The sequence below is a fragment of the Pezoporus flaviventris genome, unplaced genomic scaffold, assembly GCF_033815535.1.
Source record: "Pezoporus flaviventris isolate CSIRO_AGI_PZ_B2104156 unplaced genomic scaffold, CSIRO_AGI_Pfla_v1 ptg000002l, whole genome shotgun sequence".
NCBI classification, from domain to species: Eukaryota; Metazoa; Chordata; class Aves; order Psittaciformes; family Psittacidae; genus Pezoporus; species Pezoporus flaviventris.
The window spans coordinates 28942105-28968525 of NW_026892550.1; the positions used below are offsets into that span (position 1 = coordinate 28942105).

The following is a 26421-nucleotide window of genomic DNA, read 5'->3' on the forward strand; positions in this document are numbered from 1 at the left end:
AACGAAGAAGTCTAATATTGAAATAGTGTTGATCATTATTTTTAAGCTTATAATGAGTAATCATCAGTTTTCGGTTTTGAATCTTATCTAGGTTTTCCAATATCATTCAGTCAGTAAGGAAAAATAATTGGTTTTGATTACAACCTTTGGATGTTGCAACATGTTCAAGTTGTGGTAATTTGATTTGTGTTCAGTGTGGTGTGTTTTGTGAGGGTTTTTTGGTTTTGTTTTATGAGTTGAAAGTGGTTTTGATTTAGAGTATCACATGCTAAGTTAGTGATGCTTGCTTAAACCATATATTCTCGTATATAATGTCCCTACAGAATGCTAACATAAGGGTTTTATATGAGAACTCTAAATAGTCTTAATTAGAATGTTTTACAATAGCAACAATATAAATGCAATATTACTATTTCAAGATTATACTGCTTCCAAAAATTTCTCAGCATCTGGATCGTTATTTTTTGTCATCACTATAGGGATGTTAACTTTACAGCAGCGTCTTTAATAAATAACCTAATTAATGATGTCTTCAGTCTTTTCTTCATATTTACAAGGCTTGTATCTGTATGTACTTGGTAATGGTACTGTAGGTCTGCATAGCTCTGTCGTACTTTGTCACTGATGGTGATCTCTCCTGTTCAGCAGGTTCTGTATTAAGAATGATCAAGTTGGAAAACAAGCAGTGGCTGCAGTTTAAATATTTTCAATTTAACTTGAGAACTGAAAATACAGAAATTATGAAAAGTGGAATAGAAAACCATGTAGAAGATTTCCTAAAATATTTCAGATTTAACTTTGAAGAGTAGTTGTTTTATTTTAAACTGTTGTTAGTAATCTTTAACTTCATGACTATAGTAATTAAGCAGTCTTCTTCACCTCAGTCTCCTCTTCTTTTTTTCTCCTCCCCCTCTTGTTCTTGACATGCCTGCATAGAATCATAGAGTCATAGAATCATGTTTCTATCCACTCAGTTGTAACCATAAAATAAAATTCAAGTGGCTTATGCTCCCCAAATGAGACAAGTTATCTTGCATTTATAGTGGAAATCTCAGTAGCATGAGCTTTATAACTTTGAATTCTCTCATTAATTTATCTTAAAGTTGTGATTCCATGATGGGGATGACTTCTCAATTTATGATCTGAACTGAAGATAAAGCAATTCAGACTGTTTAGTTTTTAAAACCTAGCTTGACAAAACAGTTATATTTTGCATATCAGTGTGAAAGTAGTCTAATTGCCTTTCTAACATTCTTTCAGAATGATGATCCAGAACCTCAAGCAACAATTGCAAATGCATCTAATATTGGTGACTTGTTGGGTGAGATGGAAGAGACAAAGCAACAGCCAAACAATGTCCGAACTAGCACCAACAAGTTACAAAAAGATGCAGGGCTAAATGAAAAAGCAAGGTATGTCTTTGTCAAAGCAGAGTGGAATCATGCTTTAGGCAACTTCTTGCTGAGTAATATGCAGTTAACTTATTTACACAGACAGAAGTTTTATGAAGCTAAACTTCAGCAGCAACGGGAGCTTAAGCAGTTACAAGAAGAAAGAAGAAAACTGATCGAAATTCAAGAAAAAATTCAACTGCTACAGAAAGCTTGTCCTGACCTTCAAGTAGGTAGAATGTATTTCTTTTCTCTCTTAAGCTGTTGAGCAACAAAACATACAGTATCTTTCACACCATTTTTCACTATAAAAATTGGAAAAAAACGTTAAAATTGGCAGTGCATGTCTATTGTATGCAGCTGGGCTTCTAAGCCTAGAGAAGAGCTGTGTTTATTTCATTCCACTGTAGGCTTTTGCTCAGTGATTGCTGCATCAAACTCCAATTTAACTGTAGTGAAATGCCTTAATGTAAAGTCTTAAAAGATAGATAACCTTCTACCTTATTTTTAGCCTGACATACCTGCTAGTCACTGCATCTTCAATCCTTTTAGTAGTTATTTTCAGGGCCTGGTATTTTGAAACAGTATTATGTCTTGTAAACATGATCAACATTATATTGTATTCCGGCTTAACTGGACAGTGCTGTATTGTTTCTCATACTCTTTAAAGACAGACTTTTTTTCTATGAAGTGAGCAGTAAGTTATCAATACTGTGCATCTACAGCATTATATAATATTATATTACATAAAAATAAATTTTGTTTATTCCTAGCTAAGTTCTGAGATAAGTATTTAGCCTTGATTTGAAAATCCCTTTTCACTGACTACCAATTCTCCTACCTCATAAAGCCTGAACTATGTTGGGTTTTAATAGCAGTTAAGTTTTAGAAAGCTGTTTTATTTTTTAACTTCGCTTTCTCTTTCAGTTGACAGCTGGTTTGGGTAACTACCCAGCAAATAGGCAGACTTTACTAGCAACCTCAACTCCAGCCATGAATGAGTGGAGTACAGCTGGCAAGCCTTTGCTTGAATTTGATGAATCCGTACCACTAGGCAATGAGGTATTTCATGCTTGATACTTTATGATTTTAAAAGGGTTGAAAAAGGAAGAAGTTTGAGATAACTTGGATGCACTAAGTATGTGGCCTAGGGAATGGAGTAGTAGCCATTTTAACAAAGTGTGTATAACTTTTTTGTTTCATTTCTGGAAAGAAGTAAATACTGGCCTGAACTGACAGGAGATCTTTTTCCCAAATATAGCAGTTGTTGCCAAATATGAATTTGAACTTGAATGAAGTTTGAATTTATACTGTGGGCATTTGAAAGTGTATACCACAGTCAAGTCATCCATGAAGAAAATTATGGCATTTTTTGAAATGTAGTCTATCTGCCATGCATATTCCTTCCCTTTTACAAAAAATTATGTCTTAAATAATGATCTGGATATTACTCAATCTTTCTGAAAATTATGATACTATTTGTAGGGGTAAAGGGATATGTGATGTGAAGTTTTTTCTGGTTAGACGAGGCATCAGAAACAAGTATCAGAAAAATACCTTTTTTTAATAGACTTTCTCTATGAGTTGCATCAGCATTCTTGCAAATTCTCCTTTAACAGTTTACGTGAGGCTGATTGGTCTATGCCGGTATAGTTATCATTGAAAGCCAGATTTTCCTTCTACAAGATGAGAATTTCAGAACTTTGGCATCTTCCAAGTACTATAGGGCAAATTGTCTCTCTTCACTAAATAAAAGGGCTGTGAATTCTTCCTGCTAAAAAGAAATTGTCTCTAAAGTGAATGTGCTTCTGCAATTGCTACCACTCTACAAACAGGTTGTGTTATCATCAAAATACGTGTGGATTTTTATTGGAAAATGTCTTGGCTCCAGCGCGACCAACTAGTCCAGTTGTTTTCAGTCTTGAGTATGTTGTCACTTGCCTGTCTCTTTAAGGCTAAGTTTTTCAGTCTAGTTCACTTACACAATTGGTTTTGAATGTTATGCTATTATGTAGTGCTGTTTACATGCTTATTAAAGTACCTTGCCATAAATATGCTTTCACTGTATCTAATTTAAGGTAGATAAAGGCCTCCTACTATCTTTGTTTTCTTCTTTGTAAATCATGGCTTCCTTAAGTCTTGCTCAATCATAACCTGCTACTTAAAGTTTCTGCACGTTGCAGAGAATCTTTTTGTTGTATCCTCTGCTTTATTACCAAAGAAGTACTCAGTACAGTTTTCACATTTCTCCAAAGGGTAGTATTCTGTCATGCTACTTAACGAGCTAACTAAAAATGCATAGATTATGTGATAAAACCAGTGTTGAGTGAAACATGAACTATTTCTCTTAAAAATTCCTGTCTTACAGGAATTAATTAGCTTAGATTTTTCAGTATTTGGGATAAATAATAGATACAGGATATATTTTGCAGCTTTCTGTGGTGTGGCTTCAGTTGCAGTATAATATCAAAGCCTGAACAGAAAGGTATCAGTGCAGTATCAAATGTGATTTAGTTTAGATTATGTTTATTTTGTTTATATTCTGATGTCTTTTATTTTATGGCAAACAGTTATGGTCTGAGATAAGAAGACATGAGATTTTAAGAGAAGAATTACGACAGAGAAGAAAGCAACTTGAAGCTTTAATGGCTGAACATCAGAGGAGGAGAGAGTTTGCAGAAACAGTATCTACTGTTGCTGCCTCTGTTAAAAGTGAAGGATCAGAAGCCCGGTGTACTCCACAGCAGTGTAGAACTGAAAAGTAAGAACATAAGTCACTCTGTATTAGTGGCTTCTGTTGTTTAATGAGATATGATTCTTCGGCAGTTTCCTGTTTTCATTTGAACGCTGTGATGAGAGTAGAGAAGTAAATCAATTTCTAGACTTCTAAAGTGACTGTTAGTTGGCAGCTTGCCTCTTTTATGGGTCTTCCCAGCATATTTAGTATACCTGCTCCATAAATGGTGAAAAATCACCTAGGGAGAGGAGAATGTGTGGAAAATTGCTCACAGTAATTTTTCATCATACCTACATCATTTATAACAATAATAAAGGAGTAATGTTGCAAGAGTAAGTAATTTTATTTAACTATCCCAGTATCAGAAGAATGCTAGTTTAATTTTGTATTAGTGAGATGTTTAATTTTGGTGCAGCTTGATTAATTGAAGATAGACTTGTAATTGTCAACAGATTGTTTTAATAACTTGTCATAAACTAAAAAACACCTTCAAACCCACAAAACTAGCTTCTCCCTTCCCAAACACCCCTCTTTCCTCTCCTCCAATATTGACTAGGACAATGGCTACTTGGGGTGGTTCCACCCAGTGTGCACAAGAGGAAGAGAACGGAGATGAAGACGGTTATCTCTCTGATGGAGTTGGCCAGGCAGAAGAAGAGGAAGAAGATGCCTCAAGTTTGAATGACAGTTTCTCTGTTTATCCCAATAACAACATACCAGAAAACGCATATATTGATAAAGAAAACAAGGATAGGTTAGTGACGTTACTTATTGATCTGATGCTTGTCAGACTATATTTGGAAGTGGGGGAAGAAGCATTGCATGAACGACAAGGCATTATTTAACAGCAAAGTGAAATATCTTTCTGCTTGCTAGGGAGCTGTGTGTAGTGGCACTTTCTTGTCTTGAGTCTCTGTAGTTGCAATGTGTATAATTAATTTATTTCTTCTGTTTTCAGTCATATCAAATGTCTACCATTGAGCTCTTCAGTTGCTGTAGCTCCGTATCTTCCAATGGGGTTTCTGAATCAGCTTAAAAGAAAATGTTTTTACATTTTTGCAGTGAAATTGATCACTCTCTTCAAAAACAGTAGTTCAGATGATTTAACTATGAAATTTTTGCTTTCAAATAGTTGGCTTTTCAGCTTTGAAAACTATTTCCTATTAGATTTTTTAATTTACATGAATATTTAACTTTTGCTTACCTGACTGATTTCCTTAATAGTATTTGTGTGACTAAATGAAAATGCCATCGTAAAAGTAATGTGTATCTCTTCAGTTGATTTCCTCTGGTTTTGATACCAAATAATTTTAGTAGATATTGGCCTTCTAGTCAGAAGCTGGGCCTTTTAATTTTTAGTGTATTATGTTGGTGGCTTCCGTTTTCATCTTAGTAGATACTATGTATTGCTAATGGCCAATACTAAAGACAAGGTCCAGAGACATCCTTAGCAATTCTTTTTTGACAGTGGTTGCCAGTTGGGTGGCTGTTATTTTCCATTTGTTCAGGATAAAGTTGGATTGACAAAATCACATGGATCATTAGCTGGCATGCCCAGATGGTCTGTGCCAAGTGAGTTGTCAACATTCAACTGAAATGTAATTTGAATAATGGAAGTGTCATTAGAAGAAGTTGTTTGAAATGTCCTCATTCTTAAGTTTTTTCCCCACCCAGGTGGAAGAAATGCAGGCCTCTTTCAGCAGATGGAAATTACCGTCCATTGTCTAAGTCCAGGCAACAGCAAAACATAAGTATGCGACATCAGGAGAACCTTCGGTGGATGTCTGAACTTTCATATGTGGAAGAAAAGGAAAGATGGCAAGAGCAGATCAATCAGTTGAAGAAACAGCATGAATTTAGCATCAGCATTTGTCAGACACTGATGCAGGATCAGCAGGTAGATATGAACAGTTATTTTGCTGTTCTTACTTTGCTTTTTATTTTTTCCCCTCTCTGCAGCAGTAAGTTCTGGTTTTGGTAGTTTACTCACTGTTGTGTGTTTTCTTTCCGCAGACGCTATCTTGTCTTCTGCAGACTTTGCTCACAGGTCCTTACAATATGATGCCCAATAATGTTCCATCTTTACAAGTGCACCTTATTATGCATCAGTTAAACCAGTGTTACTCTCAACTGTCTTGGCAGCAGAATAACGTGCAAAGGTTTGTTGACTGCATTTGTGTTTGTGAAATTCAAAATGCTTCTGGAACAGAGAACATGGTTAGGTGAATAACAGATTGTGGATAATGCTTTAATATGAGATGACTGAACTTGTGAGCTGATCACAAACTTTGTATACCGCATTTTTGATTTTTTTTTTTTTTTTTTTTTTTTTTTTCCCCACCACTGCTTTAACATATTTTGAAATGGTTCTGTTTGAGTAATCTTCAGTGAAGAGAATCAAAAATTGGCATCTCTTCCAAATATCTGTGGCAATAACTTTATTTGGCTTTTCTGGTTTAGACTTGTTTTCCTTGAGTATGCTTTTAAGTCTGTTCTTTTTGCTAGACTATGTGGCAAGATTCTGGATTCTAATGGTTATGGAAAGATGGTGGAAAAGGCCTTTATCCTTTCTTAGTATAGAATTTTTTACTTGGTTGGTTTTAAAACTGTTCCTGTCTGTTGCTCAGGATTAAGTACGAGTTGGGTTTCTTTCTTTGGGTTTGGTTTGTTTTTTTTCCTAGCTGAATGGAACAGTTCTCCACACATTACATGGGGCAGGTGAAATAATATGAATCTCAAATTACTTTAGTATAAATATACAGCTTTCTCTCAGCATTCTTTTTCCCAAGTGATTATTTTTCCTTGTTTTCAAGGTTGAAGCAAATGTTAAATGATCTCATGCGCCAGCAAGAACAGCAGTGTCAAGGGAAGCCATCGAGAAAGCAGAGAGGCAGTAGTACACCACCACCTCCATCCCCTGTTTTCTGTCCATTCAGCTTTCCTCCACAACACGTAAACCTGTTGAATGTACCAGGATTTACTAATTTTTCTTCCTTTGCTCCAGGTGAGTATGAGTACAGCTGTGAAAAAAATAAGAACTTGAAAGTTCCCACTTCTTCATGTAATTAAAATCTTCATGTGAACTCACTGAACCTCTGTGACTTTTCCTTTATATTAAAATAGTCTGAAATGGTACTTGCATGAGCCCGTATTATCCTAGCAGAAGTTTGTTAATGTTTATTGCAGAATATTGTGTATTTTGATTTCAGTTTGAAAAGCAAGACTTTCTCTGTAACATGTTGGTTATAATTGAAAATGCCAACTCCATAAAGTTAACATTTTTAATGTTCTACATCTAACACATGAAAAGCAATGTTTAAAGCTTTTGCATACCTTCAGTAATCATTTAATAGTGTTCTGACTAAGTGAACCCTTTTATTGTAAGGTGTCACTTGGTAGTTATTTCTCTTTTTCTTAGAACTTCCAGCACTTATTTTTGTTTTAAATGCCTGTAAATGGAGTTTCTTGCTAATTTTTGATCCCATTAGAGGTATGGAATAACCGTTGACTTGGATACACTTTCCTAATCTCATCACCAAATCTGCTTTTAGTGTTGAATTTGAAGCGGGGGAAAAACGTAGGTGTTTTACTGTATCATTGAAAGTTGTTAATGCTGTCTTGATATATTTCAGTCATTTCAGGAAACCAGGAAATAGGCAGATACCTAGAGTGTCTGTTTTCTGTTTAAGAACATATTTTCCATTATATGGAACCTGCACAGAAGAGTAGTTATGCTCAATTTGCCACTGCTAGAAAGATTCTGAAGTTAAAACAAGTATTGTGACTTCTTTGGCCCTGTGAATACTTGTACCATTGAAATATTCTTATAAATCTGATGGTAGTTGAAGTATTGATAAAGTCTTCATGCAGACAGAGCTCTGCCTTTTTGTCGTTATTACCTTCATTTTTCACTTTCACCAGTTTCTTGAAATACATTTGTCTCTCCACTGATGGTAGTGTGTGGTATCCATTTATATTTAAAACCTACATTTAATTATTAATTTAAAACCTACATCCATGCTTTCAGGATAAAACCAGTTTTCTCTTACTTACCCACTATGTTTACTTCATAATTTTATGTTGTCACACAATGTGTCTGAAATTTGACTTTTATCACACAGATAAATGAGTTAGTATCTTCTGATTTTCTTGTTTGCTTTGTAGGTATTAACTATAATCCAGTGTTCCCTTCTGATTTTGGAGATTTTGCACACAATGTTTCTCCACACAGCAGTGAGCAGCAGGAGCCACAACATCCTCTGGATCATAATGCTTCTGGGAAAACTGAGTATATGACGTTCCCTAAACCTTTTGAAAGTATATCCTCTAATGGAGCAGAAAAACAAAGGTAATAAATGTCACAGTGCAACTCTTGACTAACTGTTTTCCCTCCCACACTCCTACCTTTTCTAGGGCTTGTGGGAATTCATCATTCTTTTGGGGAATTCACTGTAATAGAATTACAAGATGAGCTTAAATTTTGCAGTTTCCATTTTTTTGTGGCTTTTTTTCATTGTTGTTTGGTTTTTTTTTCTTTTTGTTTGTTTCCTTTTTCAGTCAAATGTTCTGCTTTTCTATATATTAATGTATCACTTAATTTTAAGATCAAATATAATGCTGGAGTGGTTTTGTGATACTTCCTGTAAGTGGAGGAAGATTTAATTTCCATGGTTTTTAGAAACTGAGCTGTTTGAATAAGTATAGAACAGAATTTCAGTGAAGGCTTATTTTTGTGCTATGGTAGGTAGTAACGAATGTTGTTTAAAGAAATGTTTTGTCCTATGCTACTATTTGAGTACAGCAGTAGCTGCATAAGTGTATTCAGATTGAAATCAGTGATAAATTTCTTCAGGCATCATCTGTTTTCCATTTGGAAGGATTCTCACTAGATTTCCCTTCCTTCCTCCTCTCTCTCCCCTCCCCTTTCCTCCCTCCTGCCCAGCATTGAGTTGATGGCTAAATAAGTAGGGCATGATGACAATGCATTATGGATAAAGCTATTTGCCTGTAGTTGCCTGATAATACATGCTTTTTCTATCTTGAGAGACTAGGTTATGATATATTGTGGTCTGTGTTTCCTTCTTTGTAACAGAAGGAGTCATAGACAGCCTGAAGAGGAAATGGAAAGAAGATCAACTTGGCTTAATGATAGCCAAGAAGTGAAAAAAGATGATCAGTCTCAGCTGAAAGCAGGTTTTACAGTTTCAGGACAAAACATGGCTTCCGGTCATAAAAATCAGTCTGATGTGAGCAGAAGAGACTTTGATGAAGAGTCTTTGCAGAGTTTTAGTAGCATGCCTGATCCAGTAGATCCAACTACTGTGACAAAGACGTTTAAATCTAGAAAAGCATCAGCGCAAGCAAGTTTGGCATCAAAAGATAAAACACCCAAATCAAAGAATAAGAGGAAGAGTTCTTCTCAGCTAAAGGGCAGAATTAAAAATACTGGTAGGTTGTAAAGTAATCTTAGATACTATGGCATACTCAACTTGGATTATAATCGTTACATTATGGAGAATTTACTCTCCATAAATGGTACCTATAGTAATGAAAAGTAAGTCACTGAAATACAAATTAATTTTACATAATGCACCTATGTAAGGTTTTTCAGTATTTCAGTAAATAAAAAGCATAGCTGATTAGGGCATCGTGATGTGAATGGATAGTGGATGCAGATACTCTAAGAGTACACTTGGGATAGACCACCAGGAGAATCTTCATCTTCGTTAAGTCTTTATGCTCAAACTGGATGACTTGCTGAAAGATGTCCTTCAGTAGAATACTGAATGAGAAGATAGGGACACTATTAACGTGTAGTTGCAGTCACTGAGGGTTAGGCTTCAGTGCACAGAGAATTTCTGGCTAGGAGACATCACAGGTTTTTTTCATCTTTGAGCTTGCCCTCGGACAATTTTTTAAATGTAATAAAACATTTTGTAAGCTATTTTTTTATTTCTTCCTTTTAATTCCCTTACTTTAGGTTATGAAAGTGCAAGTGCTTCAAGTGTGTGTGAGCCCTGCAAGAGCAATAAAAGCAGACATGTGGAAGAGGTGGTTCATGCAAAGGTGTTCAGCAAAAGGAATCGGGAACAATTGGAAAAAATAATAAAATACAGTAGATCTACAGAAATGTCTTCAGGTATTCTTTCCCGATGTAATTATTTTGTGAACTTCTCTGAGTAAAGGACTTCCATACTTTCTTGCTAGCGTATATTTTAAAAGCAGTGTATTATGACAAGAAGACAGTACTGTATATTTAGGATGCTGTAAACATGAAGGTGTGTAAAAAGTTGGATATTGTTTGCTTTTGGGTGATTTCTGTAGATTAGGTACTTGATTGATGGGTTTGTTTCTAGCTGTAAAACAAACAGAAACATACCCAGTAGAAACCACCACCCATTTGTTGGTGTCTTTTTGGAAAATAACTACACAACGCATTAAACTTTGTTTAAACTACATCCTGTACTGCATACATGTTTTCTTTCTATTCATGCTTAAAAGAGCTCTATCAAATATCATTCAAACTCAGTCTTATAACATCACATAAACCCTTACATTTTTGGCGTCTGCACTGCTTTTCTTGCATCTAGATCATAAATATATTTTATCTTTTTAGGTTCTGACAGTATCTTCTGTTTGAAAGATGCAGAAATTCTAGTCATTATAGCACGATGTACAGCTCTGTCAATGTTGCTGTCTCCACACTAAGAGCTGTTTATTGGGATACGTAACAAACTTTTACCAGTTAAATTCTCACAATAAGCAGCTTTGCTGTGGTTTGAATGACTAAACATTTTTCCTCCTGCTATTTTATATAGACCCTGTCTTTATTTCTGGTGCACATTTTTGTGTTTATCACTGTCTATCCCCACTTTCCTACAGCGCATGCTAGGAGAATTCTGCAGCAGTCTAACAGAAATGCATGCATTGAAGCACCAGGTAATGCATTCAGTGCTTAGCTTCAACAATGTCCTGTTACTTTTTTCTTTTTTTCTCTTAGCTTTGGTCCTATAACTCAGACTGTTTAGCAGATGTTTAAAATTAGTACTATTGCAGCACCTTCTCTGTAAATAAGGCAAGAAAAGTTACTTGTAATTTGCATGAAACGCAGTGATAGAAACTACTTTGAATTGTAATTGTGGAGAATGTGTTTATCATATTCTTGGTTAGTCACAATTACAAATAGAAAATACACATGTAGATACTACAGTAAGAATTTAATTTCCGTAGGCATTTTTAGCAAGTTGAAAAGCTACTATTGTATTTTATTGATGGGGGAGAGGAGTGGTTTCTGGTGGCTTCTTAATGGTTGAAAAAACTTACCTATATGCTTAAATACTGTTAAACTATTTGCAGATAATCAAATTGCACAGTAACGTCTGTTGTATTGCTAATAACTTCATTAACTTAAATACTAACAAATACGCATCTGTTAAACTAAGCTGAGTTTTTCCAAGTGTTACTTTTTTTCCATTCAACACTTGCTAAAATATGTATGTAATACTTTAACTGTTGCAAGGATAATCCTCAGTTTTCAAAGGAATTGGAGACTTACTAGGGAGCACGTTGTCTTTTCATAAATATGTAGTAGGACTTAAGGGTATGATATTAATTTAATGATATTATATATGTATGAGAATGCAGGATTTATGCTCATGTGGGAGGCGTGGCAAGGAGTAGCTTTCATAAATCCAGTCTAGAGCTTTCTTAATGTTGTTGCTTTTGTTGCTGAAGTGTGGACTTACTAGTATTATATAAATTTGAGACCTTTGGCTATCCCGTTTGGAATACCTCAAACTATTTTCAGTGCAGAATGGCTATTCTGAAAGCAGCATTGAAATGTGTGCATTATTCGCTTTAGTAAAGAATGCTTTCTGAAGGTATTGTTCAGAAGTGTAAAAAAAGTTATTCCCATGAATGCTTTATATTTTGTATATAGAGGATTACATATTCTTTCAGAATGTTTAAATCACTGTTGCCCTTCAGGAAATGAGTGAGTTTTAAGAAAGCAGCTATATAATGGAATCCACAATGATTGTGATGTAGTTTGTGTACCTGTAACTTACATACATAATAGACAGTTGTCTTTCAACTGGATGCATGTCAAGGACTTAAATGAATTCCCTTTTTTCTACAGAAACTGGTAGTGATCTTTCTATGTTTGAAGCTTTGCGCGACACAATTTATTCTGAAGTGGCAACTCTTATTTCTCAAAATGAGTCTCGTCCCCACTTTCTTATTGAACTTTTCCATGAGCTTCAGATGCTAAATACAGATTACCTGAGGCAAAGGGCTCTATATGCTTTACAGGTATGCACAGAAATCTTGCATATGAATCAAACAGATCTTAGATCCTTTTTTTACAGTATTGGTTTATTATCTTTTCCAGGATATAGTGACCAGACATTTATCTGAGAACAATGAAAGAGGGAAGTGCACAAAATCACTGAATTCTGGAACATGGGTGGCATCAAATTCTGAACTCACTCCCAGTGAAAGCCTTCCTTCTACAGATGATGTAAGTTTTAAAGTTCAGAAGCTAGTTTACTGTCAGCTTTTCTTACTTTTTCAATTTATGTGTATATGCTTGTGTACTGAAATATTCAGTCTAGCAATTGACTTTTTCTAAAATTAGGATTACCGTACACAGACTTTTCTAAACAAAGAAATAGAGGGGAATATTAATGCAAAAGTAATTAAATATGTTAGGATTCTTGATGCTGGGAACAAACGTGTCAGGAAGGAATATGACATGAAGGAGGATGTAAATCAGAAACTGATATTCAGAAAGAGTCAAAATACACTAGTGAGTAAGGTCAGGGCAAGTACTCATCTAAAGATTGCCCCCAGATTTTTGCTTTTTGTATCTAAGGGATCACTGATGCCTCTGTAGTTTCTTTCGTGTTTTATAGTTGAAGTATTTGAAACAAACATGATAGATCACCTGATGGATCTATGCTGTAAGCAAGGCTGTTCCTCAGTCAGGCAGCCTGGTGACAAGTCTTGATACTGCAGCATGTGGCTGAAAAGAATTGCAGGCTTCTTGTTACATTTGTGAGAGGATGGTGCATTCCTGCTCTGTAGTCAGTTGTTTGATGTCTTTTCAGGAAGCGTTTGGCAAGAACTTTTCTACAGAAGCATGTCAAGGTTGTGAACATAATGATGCAGACAATAGGAGTATTATGTCTACATCTTCAAATTTTGAACCTTTTGCCACTGATGACCTTGGTAAGAATGATGTGATTTACCATGCTGTGTTAATCCCTCCCTCCCAAAATGCCTGTAATTGTCTGTGCTTAAATATAGCATATTGTTCTTTGATTTTTTAGTGTGTAATCACATGTTTCATAAAATAACACTTGGAGAAACTAGCCACTTGTGAGACACTTGGAGTTGATCAAAGTGTATAATAAAGTACTATAATTCAAGTACAGTTATATGTAGATTTCAAAACTTGTGGCTTTGAATTAATTTCTGTTATTGTTAATTTGATGATCAATTTAATTTTTTTATTTAGATTAAAAGCTGTTTTTATTCTAAATATAGGCAACACAGTGATTCACTTAGATCAAGCTTTGGCTAGGATGAGGGAATATGAGCGTATGAAAATTGAAGCTGAAAGTACCCTTGACTCTGAGGGCTGCTCTAGTAATATTCAGGGTGCTTCTGCTGCTAAATTAGAAGGTATGCACATATATACATATTTTGCCTAGTTTTAGAAAATAATTATCAGGAGTCATTTAATTGGCTGAATTACTTTCCTCTACATTTATTTTGAAAACTTAGCAAAGTTTCCAAAGAACTTTACTTGCTTAAGTAAATATTACTTTTTTTTTTTAATGAAAATACATGGGTTTGAAATTGCATTTCTGTGGTAGTGATGTTGAATGACTTAAATGTGCGTTTTTTTCTTTTTTCTTCTTTTTTTTTCTTTTTTTTTTTTTTTTGTAAACAAGGTCCAAGTAACAGTGAATGTCCTCCTGTGCTACAGTTAAATGAAGTTTCTGCAGTTCCGTGTCCTCGTATAGATACTCAGCAGCTTGACCGGCAAATTAAGGCAATTATGAAAGAGGTCATTCCTTTTCTCAAGGTAAAAACTCCTTTCAATAAGGTGTGAATTAGGATAGGAAAGGGATCTGCACAATCGCATAGGAAGCATTGCTTAAAATTAATAACTTGCATCTTGGAGACAGCTGCCAACAAGTGTGTATGAAGTTGCAGACTTTGCAGAGGATGAAGCAGTAGTTAACTCCTCCAACAGAAAGATTCTGTAGGGCTTTTAATAAGAGAAAAAGAAATTATAAGGTTTCTAGATTGCTAGAAAGGGCTGGTGACTTGGCGTCAAGAACAGAGATTTATTTGTTTGGAGCTGACCAAATCAAGTAGAAATGTTTATCCAAACTTTAAAATATGACGTATTGAAAAAGTGGGATAAAGCTTTGTGTGTTGTGGCAAATCAGTCATTAATGAAGTATGGTATCTGCTATAACGGTGTTCCACTTAGTTTGTTTTGTGAGATGGGTTAGGACCTGCGCGTGCAGTGCTGTTCCTTCGGAGGACAGGTGATGTTTTTATAAATTGATTTCAGTATTGGACTTGATGGCTAGTTGTTTGGGGTGTTTAAGTAGTAGCTGTGCTTATTGTGTGATACTTGTTTAGGAACATATGGATGAAGTGTGCTCATTGCAGTTACTGACATCAGTAAGACGTATGGTCTTGACTCTTACACAACAAAATGATGAAAGTAAAGAATTTGTGAAGTTCTTTCATAAGCAGCTTGGCAGTATACTTCAGGTTAGTAGCTTTTCAGTGTTGTCTTGCCACCCTGTTTCAACTTGGATAATGAGCAACAGATAAACCAGCTTCCCTGAAGCTGTAAATTACAGCATAGCTGCTGCTGTTCAACTTTGATACAGTAATGAGGTATTTATTACCTTGTTTCCTAAAATTAAACTTCACTGGGTACAGAACTTCTTTTCCATCACTGCCAAACAGTGAGAAGTGTATCTTCAGCCTGTGGCTGTCTTCAGAGAGAGCTCTGGTGATGCTCTTCATGGAGATTCCTTAAAATCGATAGTCTGCTCTTGCTCCTTTTTTTTCCCTAAAAGAGTTAAATCAGTAACTTGGTAAGTTCTGTTACTAGATTAGAGATTCTACTTAAAATCTCTTTAAGACACTAAACTGTATCTTAAAAGAAGTACTAACTATTGTATACCTGATTTTGAGTTGTTAGGAATATGACAAATAATCAGTTTTTGAAGTTTGAAAGCCTGTTTCAGAAATGAAAGAATTGTTTCTCTTCACAGGATTCACTGGTGAAATTTGCTGGTAGAACATTAAAAGACTGTGGAGAAGATCTTCTTGTGGAGATTTCTGAAGTGTTATTTAATGAATTAGCCTTTTTTAAACTAATGCAAGACTTGGACAACAACAGTATTTCTGTAAAGCAGAGATGTAAAAGAAAAACAGAAACTACTGAAGTGATACAATCTTATGCTAAAGAGGTTTGTTTTATTATCTTTTTAAAAAATGTAGCTTTTTAAAGTCTCATATATCTGTATTTCCTAAACTAGTTCAATTACCTTAGTTCATACATTGTATATATGTGGGGTTTGGGAGTTTTGTTGGGTATTTGTTGTTTGTTGGTTTTCATTTTACAAACCAGCTCTATGTAGTCATAGTGTTGCTTGTGTAGAAGCATGAACTAGTTTTCTTCAGTAAGGGAGATGTCCTGTATTATAGATGAGCATCTGTTACAGATATTTAAGTGTAGACTTTGGTTTTGGTAATTCACAGGAAATGTGTTTTAATGGTTATATGTGCACATAAGAATGAATGGTCAAGTCTTGGAATCTAAGGCCATTGTGTAGTTATTGTGGTTTAACCCCAGCCAGCAGCTCAGCACCACACCACCACTTGCTCCCTTCACCCCAGTGGGATAGGAGGAAGAATCAGTAAAGTGAGGAAACAGGTGGGTTAACTTAAAGGACAGTTTAACGGGTAAAGCAAAAGCCCAATATGCAAGCAAAGCAAAACAAGGGGTTCATTCACTACTTCCCATGGGCATGGAAATGTTCAGCCATCTCCAGGAAAGCAGGGCTACATCACACATAATGGGTACTTGGGAAGATAAATGCCATACCTCTGAAAGTTTGTCGCTTTCTTTCTTCCTCCCCCAGCTTTAAATGCTGAGCATGACACCATATGGTATGGGATAGCCCTGTGGTCAGCTGGGGTCAGCTGTCGTAGCTGCGTCCCTTCCCGCCTTCTTGGCATTCCCAGCCTGCTTTCTGGTGGAGTAGTGCAAGGAGCAGAAAAGGCCCTGATACTGTGTTAAGTAGTGCTCAGCAATAACTAAAACATTCCTGTGTTATCAGCACTGTTTTCAGCACAAATCCAAACTGTAGCTCCATACCAGCTAATATGAAGAAAATTAATTCTATCCCACCTATATATTTTGACATGGCAGTCCCAGTTCATCATCTCTCCATCTATGCCTGCAGCTTTCCTTGCAGTAGCTTAGGCACCATCTTTACCTAACTTGAATAAGTCCTATGCAGTCATCAAATAGTTGGCTTGTTGGCATATGTAGAAAGTATCACTTTCTAGACTCAGAGTATAAAACATGTATAACATTTTCAGAAATATTTGAGACTGCGGTACATATTCTGCTCTAGCAAAGCAAGTTTTGGTTGGCTTTTACACCGTTTACATTATTAAGATGTTGTGTCACCATTTCTAATTTTAGTATTGCAGTTTTTAGGAGCATAGCATTTTTTAACTAAAAAATGAACTGTTTACAAAACAAACGCTAAAACAGATCATGTTTATATACTTACATCAGTCAGGTATCTACCTTAATGTTTCTTGTATAGTTATGACTTCAGTGCCCTTTCACGTTTCTTTTAGAAAAACAAAAACTAAAGCAAACCCATAACTCATTTTAAAATTTCAGCAGCAGGTATTTTGTGAATCTGTCGTAAAGTTCTGTAAGCAGTTTTAAGCATATCATGAGCTATATTTCTAGTTCATCGTGGGTATACCAGTAGTAATACGGCTGGTATGAGAGAGACTGCAGAGTGCCTTGTAAAAAGGCCAAAGAAACACTTGCGTCCAAGTCTTTCTGGTGTCAGACTTCTTTCTGTCTGAAGTTGCTCGTTGGGTCCTTGTTACGTAAAAGATTGATTCATACACCCTTAAGAGGATGCATAGAGCCAGCTTAGATCTGGCATTTCTTATCTTCTGAAAGATGGAGATCTAGGGTGAAGGTCTGTTGGTCTTGTTCCTATGGTAGCAGTTCAGGTTCAACAGAGTGGGAGATGAGCCAGAACTGATAGGTCCCCAGTTACTTTGTACAGACCTGCGCTATTATCTTTGTGTGGTCTTCTCGCAACTTTCAACTCTGGGATCCTCATGCAGACACATCTGATCTTGCTTGGTTTTCTGGCTGTCTTGAGCCCAGTAAGCTAACTGGTTTTAGATTCCATGCTGTGAAGAACACAGCACTGTCTTGACAAGAGCTGGTGTATCTGATTCTATATGTTAACTATGATTCAACCATAGTTTGGAGAATTAGCCCACATAGACATAAGTATTTGAATAGAAAGGGCTAAAACCGTTTTTGTAATGTTTTGCAACTCTCAACTTGTTAAAGCATCTGTGTAAACATGTCATAGTGTAGAAGTCCCTGTGGCTTATTGCCATTTGAGATAGTAGTTCTTGGGAAGATTGGCATTTCAGCCAGGCTTTCATGAAGCCCTGGTTTGGTTCAGTATTTCAAATTTATTTCAGTTTAGAATTGAAGACAGTTTGTGTTTCTTCTAGGCAAAAAAAGGTGTCCAGGTGGATGTTTGTTCATCTGCTGAAGATGTCGATGAGGACAAAGTATGTTTATGCTTCTCGACTGTCTTTATTCCTCAGATAACTTCACAGATCACTTAGTCTTACTGTTTCTGTCATATAAATCTAGTATCTGTAAGGAGCCCATTTCCTAGTGTTTATAAATATATTCGACGTCATGGATTTTATCTCCGTTTTGTTATTTTCAGTGATTTATCAAAGTAACAAAGCAAATTACAGTTTCCTTTTTTAATATGAGTAGATGGTCTGGGAGGGAAGTGACTACTAAAAAATCTGCCTTCATCAATAAATCTTTGTTACTGTATGCATTCAGTAAACATGAATTGGATATCGCTTTCTTGGTTGCTCTTGTTTTATTCTTGTTTCTACTGCAGAGCCATTACTAGCTTAAACAATATAATAAAGTATTATCTTGTTACCTTTGAAGAAGTGCATTCAGATCAACAAAGATAGTATTGAGGATGTTTTTCTGTTTATTGTTGGTGTCCTTTATATAGAGTGACCTTTGCTTTAGGCCTGACAATTTGAAAGTCTATATCAAAGTTTATGTTGAATGCTACACAATGGGAATGGAGTAATTTGTTACACTCGCAGAGCAGCTTCAGGGTAGGGTTTCGTTTTTCCTTTTAGTATTCATTTTCTGTATTTTTAAAGAAAAAAGGAAAGACCTGTTCTGAAGGTGTTTATTGTGGGATTTGGTCTGGGGCTGTTTCCCTTGTTCTCAGCTCAGAGCGCTGAGCATGCAGTCATTTGCTGAAGAATTCAGTAACAAGGACAGCTTAACTATTTTTAGCAATTAGCATTTTATTTCTTAACGTTATGGAATAAGTTGTTTTCATCTTAAAGAGAAGGCAGAAGTTTTGACTTGGGACACAAGGTATTTGCAGTTCTCAAAGCATGCATTTGCTCTTGAGTGTTAAATGTCAGTGCCCCAGACTTCTGCCTTTGCTCTTTAAGTTTGTTTCAAAAACCACTAAAATCATTGTGCTTGGGGAGATGGGTTATATATGAAGCTTCGTAGTTTCTGCTGGAATGTTGCACTCTTTCCAACCAAGGGAAAGAGATGGGTAAAGTACTAAGTAGAATGTTGAATGCTTTCCCAAATGGGCATAGGCGTACGTGGAAACATGTATGGGCTTAGAGTTACTGTAGCACTGCTTTGGAACTAAAAGTGCGTATCACTTATAAAGGTTGCGTATCACTTGTTACGGTTGCTATGTAGTATAAAAGAGTGCTGTCAAAATTTGAAGCCTAGCTGAGGGATTTACTTGGGGGTTCATATAGGCTAAGCATCATTTTCTTACTCAAGTTGTTTAGAAAATCATTCAACAGAGAAACTGCTGTGTAGCTGTTGCTAAAGAAATTAGAAGCCATAGTTAGAAATATTCCTAATGTTTTCTAGAAGTCATTTAGATGCAGGGAAGTTGCTAGAAGGTACTAATGCAGGTGTGTCTGTCTTCCTCTAGATAATGACAAGCCTAATTTAAATAAGCTTTTTTAAACTAGAATACTGATCAGTGTGGACCTTTTCAGATAATGAAAAACTCAGGTTGCAATGTCCTTGATAGCAATGTCTGAACAGTGCATGATCTCTTATAGTAGGCTCCAATGGTCTGTTTTAGGAGTAGCTTTGCAGTATTCATTTCAAGGCCTTAAGTACTACTTAAACATTAATTTTAGTCTGTAGATATTTTTAGTAGCAAAGGTGACTGTTTGATGCAGAAACCATAACTTAATCTATAGATTACATAACTTAATCTATAGATAAGTGTCCTGGGTTCAGCAGGAACTACTGCTGAACCCAGGACAATAAGCAAACATGAAAATGCACAATATTCCTTGTTTTCCTAGGACAAGGATGAGACTGAAAATGTTAAAGAAGTACAGGACTTGGAAATATGTGATAGTAATGGAATTCCTGAAAGTGTTAGGTCTGATGTGTCTGATCCGGAGGAAGATGAGGAGAATGAAAGTGGTCCAGTGGCAATAAGTAAGTGATTTTTTTGTATAGCTCGTTATTCAATGCTTTCACTGTAGTTTTGACCAACTAATTTTATAACAGGATTTGCGTGAAGTACTGCTGTGTAACACCTCCTCTCACGGGTCTTCTAGTCATAGGATCACAGAATGGTCTGGGTTGGAAGGGACCTTAAAAGACCCCCCTGTCACTAGACTAGTTCTAACCTCCCCCCCACCCCATCACTATACCATTGGAAGGTGCTCAAAGCCTTGCCCACCCTGGCCTTGAACACTTCCGGGGATTGGGCATCCACGGGACTTTTCCAGTGAAAGTTTTCCAGTACTGTATTTGCTAGTATTGTGTCACAGGTTAAACACTCCAATTGGAACAGCTTTTTCTTTGTAATCAGTACATCTGTAAAAACAGATTAGAATCAGATTAAGTTACATGTTCTGTCTCAGCTAAACTTGAAGTTTCTTAACCTTTAAATTGAGTATATGAAAACTGCTGAAATTTCAGACTTTTTTCATGTAAATGATTTTATTTTTTTTTAATATGCTTCCACTTGAACTTGCATATTTTTTAATAATTTGTTGTCCTATTTGTGGCCTTACACCAAATACAGCTTGGTTTCACTTAGATTTAATTTCTTCACACCAGTTTGTTTAATAACTTAGATATTTCACATCAACACAGTGGTGTTTGTTTGCAAGATAGCTTGTGGGGAGCATATGGATCCTTGAAAGTTCAGTCATCACTATATCTTAAATTTCAAAGAAAGTTTTGAATCAGTTATAACTGATCATTGTGGTAAATCTCCAAAATGAGTTTGGGTTTTGCAGCCTGACTTTTACTCTGTCAGGCTATGTCAATGTGTAAATATAACATGGAGGTGGTTTTCCATTGATTTCCCTTCAGGTTTATCAAAAGCAGAAACTCAAGCTTTGACTAACTATGGCAGTGGAGAAGATGAGAATGAAGATGAAGAAATAGAGTTTGAGGAAGGGCCTGTTGATGTGCAGACATCACTACAAGCGAGCAGTGAAACAACAACTGAAAATGAGCAGGTATCACCAAAGCTGTAAATGCAGTAAAAACCTGAGCCAGTGCACAGCTTTTCAGTACTCTTTGTATGTATCTCAGTTTTTCTTGTTGCACTGTTTTCATACTAATGAAAGTAGAATGATAGAAAAAAATAACTTGTTTGCGACTTTCCTTAATAGACTTCAAAGCAAGAATTAAGTAGGACAAAAAGCAGTGAGGTTTTATCGTCAGAACAAGAATCTGTTAATGTTAAAGGTAAGACCCTATGCAGTAACTGAGAGATTAACACTTCTGTATGAATTTGCATGCTGTGAGAATTATCTTGGACAGTGCCTGTGATACATGTAATTAAAAAGAAGGTGTTCAAAGCTGCAAGAGTTTACTGGGCTGGGTTTTTTTATGGAACCACTTCAGTTGACTCAGTCTCTCTCTGTTGATCTAGACACAGCAGACCTTTTAAGGTGGAAACCTGGAATAAATTTACCTAGATAGATGTGGTTTTGATGCTTGAAAATAACATGAATTCCAGTTAACTGTTGTAGCCCTTGGCATGTAATTGTACCAGAGTTAAATTTGTCACAATGTTTTGCCTAGTACTTGCTTTTCTGCTACTACCATTTACTAGCAATTGAAATCACTTTATATTTTAGGGATTTATTTCTTGAGTAATGCTGTGTTGTAACTGATTAAGAACTAAGAAATCATTTTCTGTCAAAAGGCTCTATGGGGTGGTATGAATGTTACTTCTAATCCAGCAGTTTTACCACCTTCTCCTGGGTGTCCTTCTGTTGCAAATACTTGGTTTGTTCTTGGTCTTTTTCCATAGGCTAAAAGCAGTATTTGAGTAGATCCTGTGTTGCCATAAGAATGTGGCAAAATGTTAAGGAACTTATTGTTCTTTATTATTTATTTCCTCATATCTAGAATGAATATTTTACAGTGGGTCATACAGTTCTGGAAGTTGTTTTTCATTGCTTCTTCATTTTTAAGGCTGTATCAAGTCATATTTTGAAGTTGCATTCTGTCTTGTGATAATTGCTGATACTTAATGAGAGTACAGGTAACTTCAGTTGTTCATTTGTAGCTTTGGATCATAATCTAAAAAACATAATAGAAGGATCCAGGAATTTTGTATGCTCAGGATCTTTTCCTGTCTCTACCTAGTTAAAATGTAGTTTTGTGGTTTTAGGTGAACAAGATGTGGCTACAATTTTGCCTCATTACCTCAATGACTTAGAGAATACACCACCTTTAACACTCAATACGCCAGAATCCTTTATAACAGCCAGCATGAAAACAGAAGAATCAAGCTCCTCTTTAACAGTAAATGAAACTCAAACACTAGATACAACATGCGTGGAAAACAAATCAGCTGCAAGTTCTGAAAGCTCCATGGCTGGCAGCCCCGATACAGAGTCACCTGTGTTGGTGAATGAATATGTGCGTATATTTCCATTAAGATACATCCAAGAGAAATTAGAAGCTTTTTTCTATTTCAGTGTTATGTCTAGTTTACAGTCATGTTCAGTTTTGATTTGTGAATTTGATATGGGTATTGTTTTTAGTGTACTTTATTATAATAGTCAAGAATCTAGTTTTTGAGGGAAGGTAAACTGAAGTAGCACTATTTAAGAGTAGCAGTCTTAAATGTCACCGTTTCTATTTACAGGAAGCTGGTTCTGGAAATGTAAGTCAAAAATCTGATGAAGATGACTTTGTGAAAGTTGAAGACTTGCCCCTTAAACTTGCAGTATACTCGGAGGTATTTTGCTGTTGTTTGGGGGGTTGTTATTTAGCACTCTTAATTATCAAGAGAGCAGTAAGAATTATCCAGTATTTTGAGTTTTGCTTTCTGTCTTACAAAGGCAGATTTAATGAAGAAAGTGGCAACAGAGGCCCAAACCAACAGTTTGTCTGATGAATTACTGGGTGGAGGTGGAGCTCAAGATCAAGAATTAGTAGGAGATGCCCAAACTTTGAAAGAACCTGGTAAAGATTATTTTTTAAGTCCTCTACACCTATTGGGAAAACACTCTGGAATGGCCTAGAATTTAACTACCTTATTACCACTGATGGAAGTAAGCAGTCATTGTGCTGCTGAAAGCCTATCCTTTTTTGTTACGTGCATTTTCAAATGATGTATTGAAGTAAAGGGATTTTGCTTCCGTGTCCTTTCTGTATACATACTTCTGTTAGATTATGTGGCTGATAGTCATAAAAAATAACATAACAGGATGGTTTTAAAACTTATGGAATTTTTGTTCCTTGTTACACAAGCTGAGGTTTAATAATGATGTAAATTCTAATAGCTATTATCTGATATAATAATGCTTAATGCAATTTGCTGACAGACTGCTCAGTGGTTTTGTAATAGAAGAGTTCAAGAGACTTCTCAATAGTAAAATCTCTCTTCAGGGAAATGAAAATAGTTTTTAATGTGAAGCATACCATGAGATAGAAAAGATTTTCAGTGTGTATGACAACAATAAAACCTTGTCACTCTCATGAAACAGCATTTATGCAGCTACAACAACCTAATGGCAATACAGGTCAAAAAAAACCTTTGTGGGCTGTTTTGTTTTTGTTTTTAATGTTGATGTTGTAACACAAGTTATGGCATTAGAGGCTTATGTTCTGTTGTTAGGCTTGTAGTTCTCCAGTGGAAGGTACAGTACAGACATATATAAATGCATGAACTGGGTATTCTGATGGTAGTTTTCTGCTAACGTAACTAGTTCCAATTCTTCAAACAATACAAGCTGTTCAAGTAATCTGTGGCTCAAAATGCTTGTAAAAAAGGTTGAGGATGAGATGTTCATCAAGGTGATTTAATGGATCCTTACAAGGAGCAGAAATGTGTTCAGGAGCAGTTTGATGCCTTATAGCTCTTAGACAATAATGAGCATTCTCTTGTTTTACAGAAACTTTTGGAGCTCAAAGTGGATGAGAACAACCTTGAAGATACCTGCATTTATAAACTCCTTGTACACAAACACATACAGAAGATCATCACTTATTTCCCAGAATTCTGGAAGTGTATAAAAATGTAAAATATCTGACACACTGCCTCTTAGGATAGGTATGCTAACTTCTGCCTGTGGCAGTTTGAACAGCTGGAACTGAATCTTCTATTCAGTTTTGCTGCATTGTTCTTTTTTCTGTCTTAACCTTTTCTTTATTTTTATTGTGACTTGTTTAGTAATTTTTAAATTGTTCAAAATGGTAGTTTCAAATAAAGTTTGGACTTGTCTGTAAGTTCATCTTCTGAAAAATTTTACTCTGGATTACAAAACGGTATGCAGAGTTTGGTGTTGGAAGTTAACTAATTTTAATCTTGGAATGGTTATAGCAGCTTGTTAAACACTGCTAATTTTCCTGGGGCAAGAAACTATTGTCCCACAAAGTTTATCTTCCACAGATATAAGGTGTTGGCGCAATATATGCCTTACCTGTTGCTTGTATACTAGAGTATAGCTGGTCTGTAACAAACAAACCAAATGAAAAATGTTCAGGGCCTGTGGAATTCATTTCTATTAGTACACTTACTTACCTAAGGCAAAGTAAATACCCTAGGTTTGTAGTTAACTGCAGAAGCCAGCTTGTTTTCTGCACTTTCTGTATTGACTTTCAGTGTGCAAAGAAATAAACCTGTCTGAAAAATTTAGTGTTGTTACAGTTGCTGCAATAGGAACAGATTCTACAGGTTTTCAAACATATTTGACTGTGAAGAGTTTTAATGTTGAAGAAACTTAGGTAATTAATGTTTAAAAAACCTCAAACAGTTAAAAGTCAGCACATACTGAAATTTCATGGCAAAGGCAGGACTAGGATTGTAGAAAAGTAGATTGGAAAAATTGAATCAGAACAAACATTTCCTTCACTCTTTCACTTTTCAGCTAATAACAGGAAGTCATAAAACAGAGCTAGAAATAGCTTATTTGGCATATCTGTCTGCTGCATTATAGAGATCCATTTACCTTAAAAACAAAGATTTCCTGAAAGTAGTTAAAACAGTCAAGGGTGATCTTTCTTTAATTCAGAATTGTCTTCCTTTTGAGGTCACTGTAATCATATGGCTATATGTTGTGACAAACAGTCTAGTGCCAGTGAAGCCTAAATATGCCTGAAGTTTGAATAAAAAGGAGTGTGATTCTTCTGTGATTTCCCATTTTTTTTTTTTTTTTTTTTTTAGTTTGAGTCTCTCCAGGTTCTATGAGTGCATTTTGAAAATGGCAGAGTACAATCCAAAGGAAAAAGTATATAAAAAAATTCAATTTAGTTACTGCGCAGGCTGTAAACACACTCTGGTACTGTGTGCAGAAAAAACTTTACAGTTCTGAGGACAGAGGAAATCTATTGTGACAAAGGCAAACCTGTGAAACAAAATTAAAGTTTTTAATCACTAGAGTAAGGTACAAGAATAAGTCCATGAGTGTACCTGAAAGGGGTCATTTTCATAGTGTAGTATGGTAAGATCTCTGAATAGTTGAGCTTAGGCGTTTAATGATTTACCATATAAACTGGATTTGGCTCAAGAAATGCACAAGCACACACCATTCCTGAATTCTTGCTCTGAAATGGTATGTACGAACAGTGAACCGACATGGTATTTCTTTGGTCATGCTTTCTCTCTACCCTTTCACTACAGGCTGGCTGAGGTTGGCAGGGACCTGTGAAGCCCATCTTGTCCAGCCCCCTACTCAAGCAGGGCTACTCAGAGATGGCTGGTTAGGACTGTGCCCAGTTGTATTTGAGTATCTCCAGCGTGGGAGACTACACAGTCTTCCTGGGCAACCCATGCCTGTGCTCAGTTCCTCCTAAAAAAAGTATTTCCTAACATTGAAGGAAGAGCCTGTGTTTCAGTTTGTGCCCATCATTTACTTTCATGTAACAGGAGGTTAAAGTCTCCCTTATGTTCTGATGCCACTCCTCCTACTCATGTCATTCAGTTCAAGTGGAATGTGTTTTTTCCAGTAGTAGCAGGGAAGATCTTGGTTTAAAAAGGTTATGGGAAAATAGATGAACTGCGAGAAGCAGCAAGCATTTCTTGCTGTCTTACCCATCCAGACCAAAATGAATATTTTACGGTCTAGTATCCATTACACAGTTCATCACAGAGAATTCATGTAACTATTTTTAGGATTAAATTTAAAGAAATCAGAGGTGATTCTCTCCTACAGCCAATGCAACTTAGTAGCAGTTGTTATTGCTGTATAGTGAATGACTTAATAAAACAAATAGAATACACTGATGTGGAGTGAAACCAAATCATATTTTGGCTTCAACTCATTTTTGCTACTGGAAGTATCTGCTAAGTTCTGTATGGAAGGTGTAAGAAATCTATTATTGCAAACAGAGTTCACCAGTGCTTTTGAAACTTTATTTTAATCAATCCACTGTACTGCAAAATTACTCATGCTCCAAAACTA

General features: G+C 35.9%; 1 protein-coding gene across 21 annotated transcripts in view; it reads left to right on the forward strand.

The window, feature by feature from the left end:
• PCM1 (pericentriolar material 1) overlaps positions 1 to 24247 on the forward strand; it is a 44176-nt gene extending 19929 nt beyond the window's left edge. For 6 of the 21 annotated variants that reach the window (XM_061473497.1, XM_061473479.1, XM_061473575.1 and 3 more), the window contains 26 exons: positions 1261 to 1412; positions 1494 to 1620; positions 2319 to 2453; positions 3962 to 4152; positions 4685 to 4882; positions 5803 to 6025; positions 6142 to 6287; positions 6942 to 7132; positions 8293 to 8476; positions 9221 to 9576; positions 10109 to 10267; positions 11011 to 11067; positions 12266 to 12438; positions 12518 to 12646; positions 13236 to 13356; positions 13675 to 13812; positions 14085 to 14218; positions 14788 to 14922; positions 15435 to 15632; positions 17953 to 18012; positions 19840 to 19978; positions 20867 to 21015; positions 21172 to 21247; positions 22182 to 22432; positions 22662 to 22754; positions 22858 to 23055. In XM_061473497.1, coding sequence (XP_061329481.1) covers positions 1261 to 1412; positions 1494 to 1620; positions 2319 to 2453; positions 3962 to 4152; positions 4685 to 4882; positions 5803 to 6025; positions 6142 to 6287; positions 6942 to 7132; positions 8293 to 8476; positions 9221 to 9576; positions 10109 to 10267; positions 11011 to 11067; positions 12266 to 12438; positions 12518 to 12646; positions 13236 to 13356; positions 13675 to 13812; positions 14085 to 14218; positions 14788 to 14922; positions 15435 to 15632; positions 17953 to 18012; positions 19840 to 19978; positions 20867 to 21015; positions 21172 to 21247; positions 22182 to 22432; positions 22662 to 22754; positions 22858 to 23040 — 4098 coding nt within the window. In that variant the 3' untranslated portion in view covers positions 23041 to 23055. Of the gene's footprint in view, positions 1 to 1260; positions 1413 to 1493; positions 1621 to 2318; positions 2454 to 3961; positions 4153 to 4684; positions 4883 to 5802; positions 6026 to 6141; positions 6288 to 6941; positions 7133 to 8292; positions 8477 to 9220; positions 9577 to 10108; positions 10268 to 11010; positions 11068 to 12265; positions 12439 to 12517; positions 12647 to 13235; positions 13357 to 13674; positions 13813 to 14084; positions 14219 to 14787; positions 14923 to 15434; positions 15633 to 17952; positions 18013 to 19839; positions 19979 to 20866; positions 21016 to 21171; positions 21248 to 22181; positions 22433 to 22661; positions 22755 to 22857; positions 23056 to 23913 lie in introns of those variants that run through there. The other 15 variants (XM_061473535.1, XM_061473618.1, XM_061473626.1 and 12 more) reach the window with 9 other exon arrangements.
• The last annotated feature ends 2174 nt before the right edge of the window (positions 24248 to 26421 follow it).